Source organism: Muntiacus reevesi, chromosome 8 (genome assembly GCF_963930625.1).
Source record: "Muntiacus reevesi chromosome 8, mMunRee1.1, whole genome shotgun sequence".
Taxonomy (NCBI): Eukaryota; Metazoa; Chordata; class Mammalia; order Artiodactyla; family Cervidae; genus Muntiacus; species Muntiacus reevesi.
Window position 1 is genome coordinate 72,205,333 of NC_089256.1, and position 14,721 is coordinate 72,220,053.

The 14,721-nt window shown below is 38.0% G+C and overlaps 1 protein-coding gene across 6 annotated transcripts in view; it reads right to left on the bottom strand.

Annotated features, from left to right (window-relative positions):
• The window catches only part of FNDC3B (fibronectin type III domain containing 3B), a 350,375-nt gene that overhangs the window by 134,891 nt on the left and 200,763 nt on the right, over nucleotides 1-14,721 (bottom strand). For all 6 annotated transcript variants that reach the window (XM_065942284.1, XM_065942279.1, XM_065942281.1 and 3 more), the window contains 2 exons: nucleotides 10,821-11,064; nucleotides 7,486-7,764 (listed from right to left, as the gene is read on the bottom strand). In XM_065942284.1, coding sequence (XP_065798356.1) covers nucleotides 7,486-7,764; nucleotides 10,821-11,064 — 523 coding nt within the window. The remainder of the gene's footprint in view (nucleotides 1-7,485; nucleotides 7,765-10,820; nucleotides 11,065-14,721) is intronic.

Genomic DNA, 14,721 nt, shown 5'->3' on the forward strand with positions numbered 1-14,721 from the left:
TTTCTGAAAACAGCCGTATGTTCCCCAGACTGCCTGCCTTCCAGCCAACACGTAGGCAGTTGTTGCAAGGTCTGAAAACCTGCTCAGACCTCTCCCAGCATCACTCAGGGGCCTTCGAGACTAGGGGATAGATCTGGCAGCCTAAGTCTAAAATGGAAGTAAGGGTGTTAATTGCCCAGTTTCTTGCCAAAATGAATGTATCTTGCATTTTGATCCAAGGGTCCACACTGTCCCTTTAAAAAAAGAAAAGTTATTTGGGTTTCCTTGGACTATTTTCACTTTTCAGACTGTACTTGGCAGAAGAATGGATGAATTCCACTGACCTGAGCTCATTTTTAATTTTTTTTTTTCATGTTTTCTTGATATATTTGCCATACACAGGATTCAAATGCAGCTGCAGACAGGTGAAAACACACACAGGATTCATCATCACCAGAGACTTGAGAGATGAAGCAATCATGAAAAGTCAGCTAGAAACTGTACATTTTTAAATGCAGTGCAGAAAGTACCCACATTGGGAGAAAGGACCCCTGCTCCCTCCACAAGCAAACTCTCTTCCAATACACCCAGTCTGAGTATGCCTAAGAGGTATGTGCTCATGAGATAAAAAGGCTACAAGTGAAAGAAGAAATCAGCCACTCATGAAGTGCAAAAGCCCCACTAAACATCTCAAACAGAAAAGCACCAGTGCTATCTCTTAAGGGGAGCCAGGACCAAAAAAATTCCAGAAGAAAATCTGCTTGGACTCCCCACATTCCTGACCTTATTAACATCAGGCTCCTCCTTCCAAACAAAGCAGACCATTGTCAGGCCTGCACAGGTGGATGCAGCCACCTCCTCCCAGAGCCAAGCCACCCAGCAAGAGAGCGCCTCCAAGAACCCACAGATGCTCATCATCTCAGAGCTCCAGAGGAAAAGGCTGTCCACAGCCTTACCACAGCAATTCTTATCTGCAGAATGAATAAGCGTGCATGCTAATTATCAGTAAAGAGATACTGGGGTCAGATTCTGTCATCTGAACAGTAATTGCCAAATGTAGGAAAAGAAAAAAATGTCATGGAGGGCAATCTGGGAAGGGATCAGGATACAAAAACTTGGTATACTGCTACTGGAGATGAGAAGGCAGTTTATGACGTCTGAAGGAGAAAAGCACAAGAATGATGCCTTTGTCACCAGCTTTCAATATTATGATTAGAAATTATGATTCTATGTGATGGAATTTTATTGAATGTGTAACTGAATCTCTGGATTATCAACAATTCCAAAGGTCAAATGCCAAAAGTATACTGTACCTTCATCTTCTTCTATATTTGAAATTCTTACCATTTTGTTTCAATTTTTCCCCATATGGCCCTCTAAGTTCTAGAGGTGAACTATTTACATGCTTGTGACAAAAAAGGAACTTCCCCTCCCTACCCCTCACATATACATATACAGGTACCACAAAAGGAACATGCTTCAGCTTAAATCCAGTGTTTTAATGGAATGCCTCCCATACCTCTCATTTAAAATCTTCCTCAAACATTGTTTGGTATTCACAGGGCTGCTTGGTTTTCAAATGTTACTGTGCCTGATCACTGCCTGGAGAGCCCAATGAAACACAGGTTGCCGGGCCCCAGGTCCACCAACTGTAATCCCGTAGGCCTGGGGCAGGCCAGGGGGATACAGGTCTTAGAAGCTCCAAGATGGTGAGAAGGCAGCAGCCTGGGACTGAATAGCCAGAGTTCAGGAGAGAATGAGAAAAGCCATGTGGATGACAAGTGCCTGTATCTCCCACCCCAACCACAGCAGCACACCAATTCTACTTGCTTTCTTGGTGCACACGCACATGTGTGTGTGTGCACGTATGTGACACAGAGAGACAGAGGGAGAAACAGGGAGATGGTGGCAGGGGAGGAAGGTTACTGTATTTAACTGGGGATCTACATAAGATTTTTTGAAAAAGGAAGATATGCTCTTCAATAATATATTGAAAATCACTGACTTTAACTCATCCATTCATTTTACTGAAAGGAAAATGGAGTTCCAGTGAGATGACTTGTTAAGCATCACACAGTCCAAAACACAACCAGTTGCTATCTTACAATTCTATTAAGGTTTGAAAATGTTCAAGTAATGAGTAAAAAAGATAAACCCAGGATGAGGTAAATGTCAGCAGTATCAACTGCACACATGAAATACTCTTATACACATACACACACACACAAGTGTTTGGCAATTTTGACTTATAAACACTCTTGATATTCTCTCTCTCTCTTCCTCCCCTTACCCAAACCATCCACCCACCCCCATTATTAATGAGACTGCACAAGTCTTTTCATATTATCAGACAGTGGATCCTCACCATAGTTTTTATTTTTCATTCTGGCTTCACATCAACACTTCTAAAACGGTACCAACAGAAAACCTTACTTTCCTACTCAGGATATATGACGAAGAGGCCACAATGCTGGTTAAAAACTAGGGGATTTCAGTTACAAAATTGTATCCCTCTGAGTAACTTCCTTTATACCATGCACTTTGGTTTTTACCAAGGATAAAATGAAAGGATGAAACTTCCCTCTCACTCAGCAAAGAGCAACAGAAACTTCTTTAGTTTCTGTGATAAAAGGAACATGACAGTTTTAACTGGGTTTGGGCCACAGAAGAGCCTGAGCTCTTCTTCCACAACTCCCTGCACACAAGGACAGCTTGTTTCATTCCTGTTCTGGGCCAACTATAGACATGGAACCCAAGCAGTGATCTACAATCAAATGTTAGTTAAGGAAAAGAAAAAGTAAGGGAAAATTGTTGAAATATTTTCTCCTAGTCAATTTGCCCTTGCTATGCCTTGGGAGGCAGGCAGGCTTAACAGAAGAGGTGATATTTGACCTAGCTCTTGAAGATCTGAGTTGGAGTGCACTAGGCAGAGGGGCTGGAAGGAAAAGAAGAGAGAATGAGGCATATTCCTGAAATAGGGAAAAACTCTGGACACCTGGTGAGGCGAGCATCAAGCAGCTTAGACAATGGGGGACCACCACAGAGGCTGCATAAGGATGGGGGGGGACATCATGTTCAAATCTGATGGAGCTGCAGCCATAATCAGAGGATGGGATGGAGACAAAGATCCATAAGGACGTATCTTAAAATAGAAGGTGGTCCTTCTCAGGTGAGCACAGGGACTCCTAACTCAGGTTTCTAAAAAATGTATGAGGAGATGCCAAAGACAGGGACATTAGAAAGGATTCCCCAAGAGGGCACCGAGAGTTATCACTCACTTGGAACTTCAGGGTGGAGAAGACTGTCTGATCCCAAAGGCCCAAGTGTTCTCTGCCCACACCAAGGTATGCAAAGAAACAGGAATCCTACACTTCCCTGATGGTACTGTGGGACTTTGTCCTAAGCTGGTTTTCCCAAAAATACCAGTAAATGAACAGAGGGGTTGGCTGCAGAGTAGAAGCCAAGAGAGCAGTTAAGTACACAGGACTCTTTCTACAAATATTTACTAAGTATTAGCAGCAGCAGCAGTTCTCTATCTTGCTGGTCACCATTCTCAGTGGAGGTTTAATCAAAAACATCAAGCCAGATCAAGTGAAGAGATTCTGGTTGAGCAGGTCTGAAATGAGGTTGAGGGGGTCTGCATTTTTTGCAAGTCTCATTGGTGTTTCTGAAGTGCAGTCAACCAGGATTCAAGACAGTAATTAATGTATCTCTGTCTTTTTAATGTTGACTTCTTTAGGTTAATATAAAGTGTTTGCTTCTCTATCACAGGACCAGGTACAAATTTGAAGTTTGCCCTTTTCCTTCTACATTTGTTATTTCCTAAGTGGTAGAAAGGTGCTAAGTAACTTAAGCAGACTCCCTCAAAAGCTAGGGAATTTTGAGGAAAAAAGGTTGGCCTTCTCTGGCAATGTGGGCATCTTAAGTGGAACGCAGAAAAATAATACCACAAGCCGCACTTCAAGGCTAAGTATAAAACCTAATCATGTGCAAATGACATATGAATGTAAACAGGTCAATGTACTAGAATTAACTTATAGTTTAATATTAATCAGATGGTGTTGTATGAATTATCTGAACTTATGAATTATCTGGAAGATGTATTTCCCAGGTACAGAAGTCAATTGCTGTATATTCAAGGAAAAAGATGCTCTGGGGGAATGTTCTCACTTAAAAGAAGGCAGAAGAAGAATTGTGGGATCCTTTTGGCCAACAACCACATTCTGAGGCCCACAAGGCTGAACCATTATAAACATCATAACGGACTCCACAAACAACAGGAGTTTTGTTCACTTACTCCACCTGCTTCATGATTCCTTCTTCGCTTGGACAACCTGGAGGCTCAAAGTCAAAGAGATGACATATAAAATCGTTCAAGCTAGTCTTCGACAGTATGTGAACTGAGAACTTCCAGATATACAAGCTGGATTTAGAAAAGGCGAGGAACCAGAGATCAAATTGCCAACATCTGCTGTATCATAGAAAAAGCAAGAGAAATCCAGAAAAACATCTACTTCTTTTTCACTGACTGCTCTAGAGCCTTACTGGTTTTTCCAGTAGTCAAGTTCGGATGTAAGAGTTGGATCATAAAGAAGGTTGAGCGTCGAAGAATTGATGCTTTTGAACTGTGGTGCTGGAGAAGACTCTTGAGAGTCCCTTGGACTGCAAGGAGATCAAACCAGTTAATCCTGAAAGAAATCAACCCTTAATATTCACTGGAAGGACAGATGCTGAAGCTCCAATACTCTGGCCACCTGATGGGAAGAGCTGACTCATTGGAACAGACATCAGCGTATATGTAACTCTTAGTGTTGTACACTGTATGGGTTTTGACAAATGTATATGATGTAAGCCTACCGTTACAGTACCAGACAGAGCAGTTTCACTGCCCTCAAATTCTCTGTGCTTGGCTTATGCATCCCTCCCTCCCCCAATCTCTGACAACTGTAGATCTTTTTACCATCTCCATAATTTTGCCTTTTCCTATCAGGTAATTGGAATCATACATTATGTAACCCTTTCAGACTTGCTTGTTTTACTTAACAATGCATATTTAAAGTGGCTCCATGTTATTCATAGCTAGACCGCTCATTTCTTTTCAGTGCAGAGTAATATTCCATGTCTGGATATACCAGTTTATTTATCCATTTACTTACTGAAGGATATTCTGGTTGCTTCCAAGTTTTGGCACTTATGAGTAAAGTTGCTCTAAACATACATGTGCATTTGGGGGGTCAGGATATAAATTTTCAATTCATTTGGGTAAATACATATTTTTTACACAACATGTAAACTCCCTCAGATCCTTACTGGAATGAACTAGAGTACATAAGATAATACTCCATCTGATTTATCTTTCATGGTTAAACCACCTGGAGAGTAGCACTTGGACTGATTCTGAGGAGGCAAATAGTGAGATGAGAACAGGGGTAACACACTGCGCTTGAACTGAAGGTGAGAGAAAAATATTTTCTCTTTTCATTGTGAAGCACACACTTCTAAAAGGCCATAGCAAGAGTAATCTCACTGTTACCAACATGGTAACATGTTTTCTACACAACAGCAAAGAGTTTGAGGTGCTCAGAATAATTATATTCTCTGTCATAAGATAAAATGACAAAATGCCTATAAACACATGCACATTAACAAGCATTTCAGTGTTGATTTCAATGCAAATCCATTTTCTATCTAATAGCTATGATAGGATATTAAAAAAATAGGGTAGCTTACATATTTAAGTATATACAAAAGGAAATAATTGCACACATAAGGAAGGTACTTAGTTTTGCAGCAGTTAATTCATAATACATTAATTTTGTATGCTAACCTCAACCCTCCTTCATCTTATTTACCTTCTCTTATAATCTCTCAGCCTCTTAGATCTTTCTAAATTTATTTTACTTATCTGTATTATATTTATCTATGTCACCTGTCTTAAATCTTTTCTGATACAAGGCAGGGCAAAAATCATTAAAGAATGAATCAAGTAATCAAGGTCTTCAGACTTGGTAAGCTCTCTGAAGACAGCTAATACATTTTTTCTCTTTTCTATAGATTAAAATTCTCCTTAGATAAACCTATTTCTAATTTTGTGTTTGTGTGTATGTGTATGAGCTATTTTATATGCCATGATTTAAAATTACAACATTGCTAATACCTGAATTTCAAACTTAAAAATCATAGTATCATCAAAAAAAAAAAAAAATTATAGTATCATCTAACTAAAACTTACTCTATATAACAGACATAGTACTTTCCTCTAGGAGCTGTTTAAAAGTCTCTTAAATCTTGGGTTTCTCTTATATATTTATTTATGCTTTGCTTAATAATTGCTATAATAATGCATGATAATTAAATATAACTTGGGAAATACAGAAAAGAATAAAAAACAAAATGAAACGCATCTATAATTCATTTCACTCGGAGAAATTACTGTTCGCTTTTCACTATATCTTATTATTACTCTTTTTCATGCTACAGTTCACTCATGTAAATAACATGGGGCGAAATGCTGATACTGAAGTCTGTGGTTTTACCTAATTTTCCTTAGCCCTGACAGAGGCCACTCTTCCCTACACAATTAACCACACACTAATTAGTTTTCATTCACAAACATATTCTCACACACACAGTGCCTTTTTCTACCTGGTTGAGGTCCAAAAAGGAAGGAATATATTTAACTGTATTATAGTCAGTTCTGACCTTGTCTTTTACATGTCTTTGTTTATCTACATCTGTAATCTCACCTAACTTATCAAAATGTTCTTCTTTGTCTTCCCTTAAGTCAATCTTCTACATATACCCATATAAAAGGCTTGTTTTTCACTCCTGTGGAGTTAAGAACAGGCTGTGTCTAAATCTCATCTAAAAACATCATTTACAACATACATACCTTCTTCCCCAAATTAACTGATCTACAGCCACAAAATTAATCTACAATAAAAACAAAAACAAAAAACCCAACATGCCCTTTGAGCTGATACCTCTCTATCTGGACATGGTGACACTATTTCTTCCTTCTCATTCTTGGTCTATGAATACTTCATTCAAGATGCCAAAGGTGGCATTCAACAATGACTGATGAGGAAGCCAGAAATACACTGCCTTACAAGACGATAAATTTTACTACAGTATAGAATTAATTACATCTGGTTTTATGAGGTATAATTATGCAGAGATTTAAACTAGCCCTACATTTGGTTTTACTTAGACTCTCTTCCACATCTGCCTAGTTAATGAAACAACAGAAGTAAGCCAATGTGAAAACACTTTCAGAGAGTTGTTACTGAGATTAAGTAGACTGTCACATGGCCCACGTGGCCAAAGAAATAATATTTCTGCCATGAAGCAGTAATAAAAAAGAGCTGATACAATATCCTGTTCTTGCTAAGCAAAGATAGAGAGAAGGTCTACCCTATCATTCGCAGAAGAAAGACCAACTGCCATGGTATAAACTTCTGTAAAGCTCGTAATTCACTCTTGATGGCAAACCTCTCTGAACAGTACCTTGCAGGTCTGCATCATTCGCCTTTGGGCTGCTCCTCGCCCGCCGCTCCGCTTTCTTAACGCCCGGGCCCCCGCCGCTGCCGCCGCCCCCGCCGCCGCCGCCGCCCTTGCCGTAGCCGTTGTACACGGTGGTGCAGCTGCTCTTGTAGATCGAGGAAGGCGGGCTGTTGAGGCGATTCTGGCGGTCGATCTGGCGGTCTTTCAGCTTCTTGTGCGGCGGTTTGCTATACTGGTCTTCTCGGGTGATGTAACTCGACATTCCATAGAGTGGTATGATTTCTAAAAGAACGGTTAGGAGAAAGGCAAACAGTCTACATCTTCAACAATAAAGTCCTGGATGGTCAAATGACCTGTCTGCTGAAGGAGGAAGTTAACATATTTTACAGTAAATACAGTATAAAATAGTTTTAAGACAGCAGTATGCATATTATACATGTTTAAAATACTCCCATTCATTTCTAACCAATAAAGGAATAATTAAGCATTAAAAAATTATATTGTGTGTTCAGAAATGTTCCAGAGATTAAGCAAAATATTAAAGAGTCTTTTCTATCAAGAGTTCATATTCTAGTTTAACATATAATTAAGCTTGATTCTGCCTGTCAATTGTTCTTAGTAGTTGCAATCTACAAAAAAAGAATTAACAAACAAATGTCCCCTTAAATAATAAGTCCTCAGAATCAAAACATTTAAATGTATGCTTATCCTTACAGACAGAATATTTCTACTGGAAAATATACAGCAACAAGAATATAAGAGGTTATTTGTGCCATCTAGAAGAGCCGACATTTGAACAAAATCTACTATAATGAAGAGATGAGAAATTTCCATTAAAAATAATCAAAGCTCACAGAATTAAGGAAAATGCTCAAGAGATTATAGAGCTATATATAAGCCACCTTTGCAACCTGGCTCCAGACATAACCATCTACTGTTTTAAACTTGTATTCTGGGGTAATCAGCAGACAAGACACTCCGACCAGTAGAATGTCACCTGGCTTCACTATCCATATTTTTACATGGCTCAGAAGAAAATGGAAGCCTGTGAAATAATCTTATGATATGAGGGGAAAACACCTATTTTAAAATTAAATTTTTAAAGCAATTAAAAATCATATTTAGATACTAATAAAAATGATAATACAGAACACAGATACTGGGTCCTTACATATTTATAACAAAAAAAAAGGTCCCACATGCACAGAGGGATCATATAAATTACCATCCAAATTCAGGTACTTCTGAGCGTCACTAGGGAACACTTCCAATTACTTATCTGGACACAAGACCTAAACCAGCACTGTTCTAGGCACATCAGCAATGTAAAGTCACCCTACATAACTGAACAACCAACGTTTCAACTGTTGAATGGTAAAGCTCCACTTTTCATTTTCTTTCTGTTCACATAGCTTGAGGAAGACCTTAAAAAAGCAAATCTTTACAAGATAACCAATTTTTACTAGAGAAACACAATTCTATTCACAGAGTGCATGCCCAAGTAAATTATGTTTAAACACAGAAAAAGAATGGGAAAGGCTTTAAATATCTCAAGATATTACACGTGAGACTTAAAATATTCACCATGAGTACTGGTTGAGTAATATTTTAAAATATCAAGAACTTTAAAAATGCATACAGTTTGGGAAACTAAATATCTCAATTACTTTTAGGTGCATACACACTGAGAACTAAGGTATAAGAACATATAAAAGGATTTTTATTTATAAAGCAAAAGATTTTTGTTTTCTGTTTAATTAGGAATCAATGAAGACAGCACTTTCATTTATTTTACATTATTGTTCTGTGTTATTTTAATGAAAATAAATCAAAACACTAATTCAATGAAGAAAAGGGGTTTTTTTTTTTTGCTTAATTTTAATAACTTAAATCATACTATTGTGTAAAATTACAAAAGACACCATTCACAAAACAGTAATTGTGTGGCATGCTACTAAAGACTGCTAAAATAAAGCAGGTCATACACTCTTCATCAAGTAATGAGTCAACAGCCAAGGCTTTTCACACTGTCACTAAGCTCAGACCCAACTAGAAAACTGACAAGTACTCAAATATTTAATGTGTATTGTACGAGTACTGAATATGTTTTTAAAAACTATTCTTAACTAACTGAAATTTTTCAGTTTTTATCAAAATATTTTCATGGAATATGCCCCGTGTCTGATGTTCTGGAGTGTTATGTTACTAGGCAAGAAGACTACAGCAATAGGAAGTTATTGATGCCTCTCTGCATTTAAAGTATTGATTTCGTCTTTTGCTGTCACCTCTCTGTACCCTATTATAATAGCATTTAAGCCTTTTGAATTATATTAAATTTCTTTCTAAATGCTACTGCGAAAAAAAAAAATTAAATTCTATCCCTAAGTTAAAATAGGATACTGACAATTTCACTTAAAATAGCCACATATATATATATTTTATATATATACAAATATATATATTTTATATATATAAAATCAATGTAAGTAAGGTAATAACATCCTCCAAAATAAGAAGACATTTCCCATACACTTTATCTGTAAACCAACATAATAAATGTTTGAAGCAATTCATAGTCAGACACAGAAGAAAATTACTTTGCAAAGTTCTAGTGTTTAAAGTCTAATTTTACCCTCACTTATCTGGTTTCTTAGTATCCATTTTGACAGAGAAGGGCTTCAGATTAAACCAATACCAAGGCCAAAACTAATAAGACATAATGCCAGTATCTCTGAGACTCCTTTCATTTCAAGGTAAGTATCTGCCTAACAAACAGTGAAATTGTGGCTGCACTAATAGCTATTCTCAAACTAAAAACAGCACTCAGGAAGACCATGTCAACAGTGAGAGGATTTTGAGTTCTGCCAAGATTGCAAAAGAGCATCCAGGAAACTCAAAGGTTACTGAGACCTCACTGTCTTCTATCATTGGAAATGCGGCACAAAATCATTTGTAATTTCCCTTCTACTTCTTGACCATATGGATGCCTAAGAACTAATGTGCTGCAGCTCTGGCTCAGGCCACTCTCATATAAAAATATGTTAACAGGACATGGAAACATATGATAGATTACTGCCTCTTTTCTGAAATAAGAAGTGGCTTGCCCACTACCTGCACTCTGTGGGGTAGGATGGGGACAGAATTTAAAAAAAATATAAAGAGTCTCAAGATATAACTTGAGGACAAAGAAAGCTAGGAATTTCCAATGAGCTTTACACAGCAGATAGATCCTCCTCTACCATGCTTATTGCAGAAGAAACAAAGGCTCTATGGCTCTCTAAAGCTACTTCAGTTTTGTAACCAGTTTCAACAGTTCCAGATGCCAGCAATCGACTCACCTTGCTCACTGTATATTGTGGGAGGAAGATGATGTTGAGGAAAGAACTGAGGTGGCATATCTCCAGGTCCAGTAACAGGTGGGTAGTACGCTGTGTGTGAGTTATGGATAAAATGTGGGTGGTGAGTCAGGTAGGGGGGTAGATGATGGGTTGGAGACATGGCCGAGGGGTAGCTTGGGGGGTAACACTCAGGAGACTGGGGGGTGACCACCACCCGGCGGACTCCAGTATTGTCTTCAATCACCTAGGGAAAACGACAAGAAGAATATAGTATGTATTATTAGCAAATATTCTGCGAGTGTAGAGAGTATTTAATTGTTTCCCTCCTTAACTTTAATCTTCTCTTCTCTTTAGGGGGAAAAATAGTGCATGTTGAATTCTGGTCCTCTGATTCAACTAGCTGGGCTTCCCTGGTGGCTCAGTGGTAAAGAATCCACCTGCAATGCAGGAGACCTAGGTTCAAGCCCTGGGTCAGGAAGATCCCTGGAGAAGGAAATGGCAACCTACTCCACTATTCTCGCCTGAAGAATTCCATAGACAGAGGAGTCTGGTGGGCTATAGTTCATGGAGTCATGAAGAGCTGGATAAGATTTAGTGACTAAACAACAAAAAAATTCAACTAGTAAAATGAATTTTAGAAATAACATTATTCAACTGGTAGTTTTCCAGAAAGAAGAGATGTTCTGGGTCACAAATATGCTTTAGAGGTCTGAGCTTCCATTATCTGCCCAGCAACAGCCAACCCCACACCTGCTTTAGCAAGTATAGTTCCATGACACTGAAGCTTTAAGAAACCAAGAGAGGTTGGCTTTACAAACTATAGCTTCAGAAACTATGACAGTACTGAAAGGTCATTTAATCTGGAACCAAGTTTGTGGATGAAAGGAGGGGATCCCCACTGATCAAACACTTGAGCAATCCCAAATCAAGAAGGACACCTTTTGCTACCAAGATGTCCAGATGACGTGCTAGGGGTTGTGAAGGGGACATTATGACCAGGGACTTGTTATGGGCAGAATGAGCCTATTAACTTTCTATCCATACTTTCTTCAAGTGATTTTTAAAAAATTCCACCAAGGAAAGTAACACAAGGCAGTACAATGCCAGTATTTACTGGCTCTGTGGCCAACTGCATGCTATCTGCTCTAGGAGCAAACAATTTTGTTGAGATGCAAGACATGAAATAATGTGACAGAAACTGTAATCCAAAGGCAAAGCTGTGGGGTACAGAGAACAAGAGCATGAAATGGCAGAATCAGAGGAGGTTTCAGGGACCTCACAGAACTGGTAAGGCTGGGACAGGTAGAAGCCTGTGAGCCCTGTGTGAGGGCCCTGCAAAGAAGACGACAATGATGGCTCGAGAGTGAACGTGGAACCTGGGACTGGGCTTCCAAAGAGACCAGGTGGGCTAAACAAGCTTAAGACAACCAGGTACATCCACTGACAGAAAGTTCCGCTTAGAAAGCAACAAAACTGAAGATTAAACTTGTATATTGAAATAGATTTCTCATTACACCTTAGGAGGCTGATTAGGGGCCAAAATAAAATGACTTAATCATGTCTAAAAACATTCTAACAAAAAAAAATTATACTAAGCTTTGCTTTTTAAAGTATTGCTTGAGACAAAATGACAAGTTTATCAACACTATTAGTCTGTACTTTAATGTACAAAATAGGTTTAATTAATATCCATTAATCTTTATGTTAAGAAAACAAAAATCTTTATTAATGAACTGATTAACATAATAACTTCAGAATTTACTATGTTAGCTCATTAATAGAGCAACACTAACTCCGTAAATTAAGATTCTGAGTCATACTCCCCACTAAAGCTCAGGATGTAGCTTTTTACATATTCTTTATTAAATATAACCTCTCCTTGGCAAGCTAATCACATTAGCCTTATTTAGGTTGCTAAGTTATAGGTATATGTGAAATGGTGCTTAAACCATGACATTAGAAATTCTCTAATGTATACAGTAATAATTATCAAAGCATCTTTTTTTTTAAATTTAAGTATAGTTGATTTGCAATGTTGTATTAGATTCTGGTATACAGCAAAGTGATTCAATTATACAGTGTGCGAATCTATGAATATATGTGTGTGTTGGTCACTCAGTCATGTCCAACTCTTTGAGATTTCATGGACTACAGCCCGCCAGACTCCTTTGTTCATGGAATTCTCCAGGCAAGAATACTGGAGTAGGTAGGCACCCCCTTTTCCAGGGGATGTTTCCTGACCCAGGGATCAAACTCGAGTCTCCCAGGCTGCAGGCAGATGCATTACCACGTGGACCACCATGGAAGCACAGTATATATACATTCTTTCTCCCTACAGTTTATTATAGAATATTGAATATAGTTCCTGGTGCCATACAGTAGGATTTTGTTGTTTATTTTATAGATAGTAGTTTGTTATCTGCTGATCCCAAAATCCTCATTCATCTCCCTTCATCCTGTCACTTTCCCCCTTTTGTAACCACAGGTTTGTTTTCCATGTCTGAGAGTCTGCTTCTGTTTTATAAATAAGTTCAATTGTATCCTATTTTAGATTGCACATATAAGTGATATCATATATTTGTCCTCTCTGGCTTACTTCACTTAGTATGATAATCTCTAGGTCCATTTATATTGGTGCAAATGGCATTATTTCATTGTTTATGGCTGAATAGTGTTTCACTGTATGTATGTGTGTATACACACACACACACACACACACTAGATTTTCTTTATCCATTCATCAGTGAATGGACATTTATGTTGTTTCCATGTCTTGGCTACCATAAATAGTGCTATTATGTACACTGAGGTACATGTTATTTCCTCGAATTAAGAGTTTTCTCCAGATATATGCCTAGGAACAGGACTGCTGGATCATACGGCAACTCCATTTTTAGTTTTTTAAGGAATCATCCATTCTTCTTTCCATAGTAGCTGCACCAATTTACATTCCCACCAACAGCATAGGAGGGTTCCCTTTTCTCCACACCTTTTCTAGCATTTGTTATTTGTAGACTTTTTAACGACGGTCATTCTGACCAGTGTGAGGTGATACTTTTTTTGTAGTTCTGATTTGCATTTCTCTAATAATTAGTGATGCTGCACATCTTTTCATGTGTCTTTTGGCCATCTGTATGTCTTTGGAGAAAAGTCTATTTAGGTCTTCTACCCCCCTTTTTAAACTGGTTTCCTTTCTTTAGAAATTAAGCTTAGATTGCAACATTTTCAAATATTTTCTTCCCTTTCACAGGTTGTACTTGTGTTTTGTTTATGGTTTCCTCTGCTGTGCAAAAGCTTGTAAGTTTGATTAGGTTCCATTTATTTATTTCAAGCATCTTCTACTTTGTGTAAAATGCAGAGCATGAATATGGTAGCATGTCTGTACAATTTTAGTATAAATATGGGTTTTTCTTACCATCTGATATCAACATTTATTCTATAGTGTCTTTTTTCCTTCTACCTTGCCACTAGCTATTAAGAAAAGAGTAGGGCATGCTCTCGATGTCCCTCTTTCATGAAACCTTGATTCAGTCCTGTGCTAGACAATGGAAGGTCCACAGAAGCGAAGTATTTGTTTTCTAGAAACTTACAACCTTCCTTATTTCAGAATGATCAAGCATTCTTAGAATGATCAAGCAGCCCATACACAATTGATTGAGGTAGTAAAAGAACAGGGCTCTTACTAAATGTGAAGAACAACCCCGGGCTGGTAAACAGGGGTTAGTTAGAAGGAAGAGAAATAATTTTCATTTTATCATATAGTTTTTGACTTGTTAAAGCACTTAAAGAAAAACAAATTGAGCAAACAGCACTAACAAAAGTAAGAATTCTAGTCAAGGAGGGGAAAAGAAAAAGTAAAAAGAAAACAGATGAAACATTATCTTTTTATTACTATATTTTA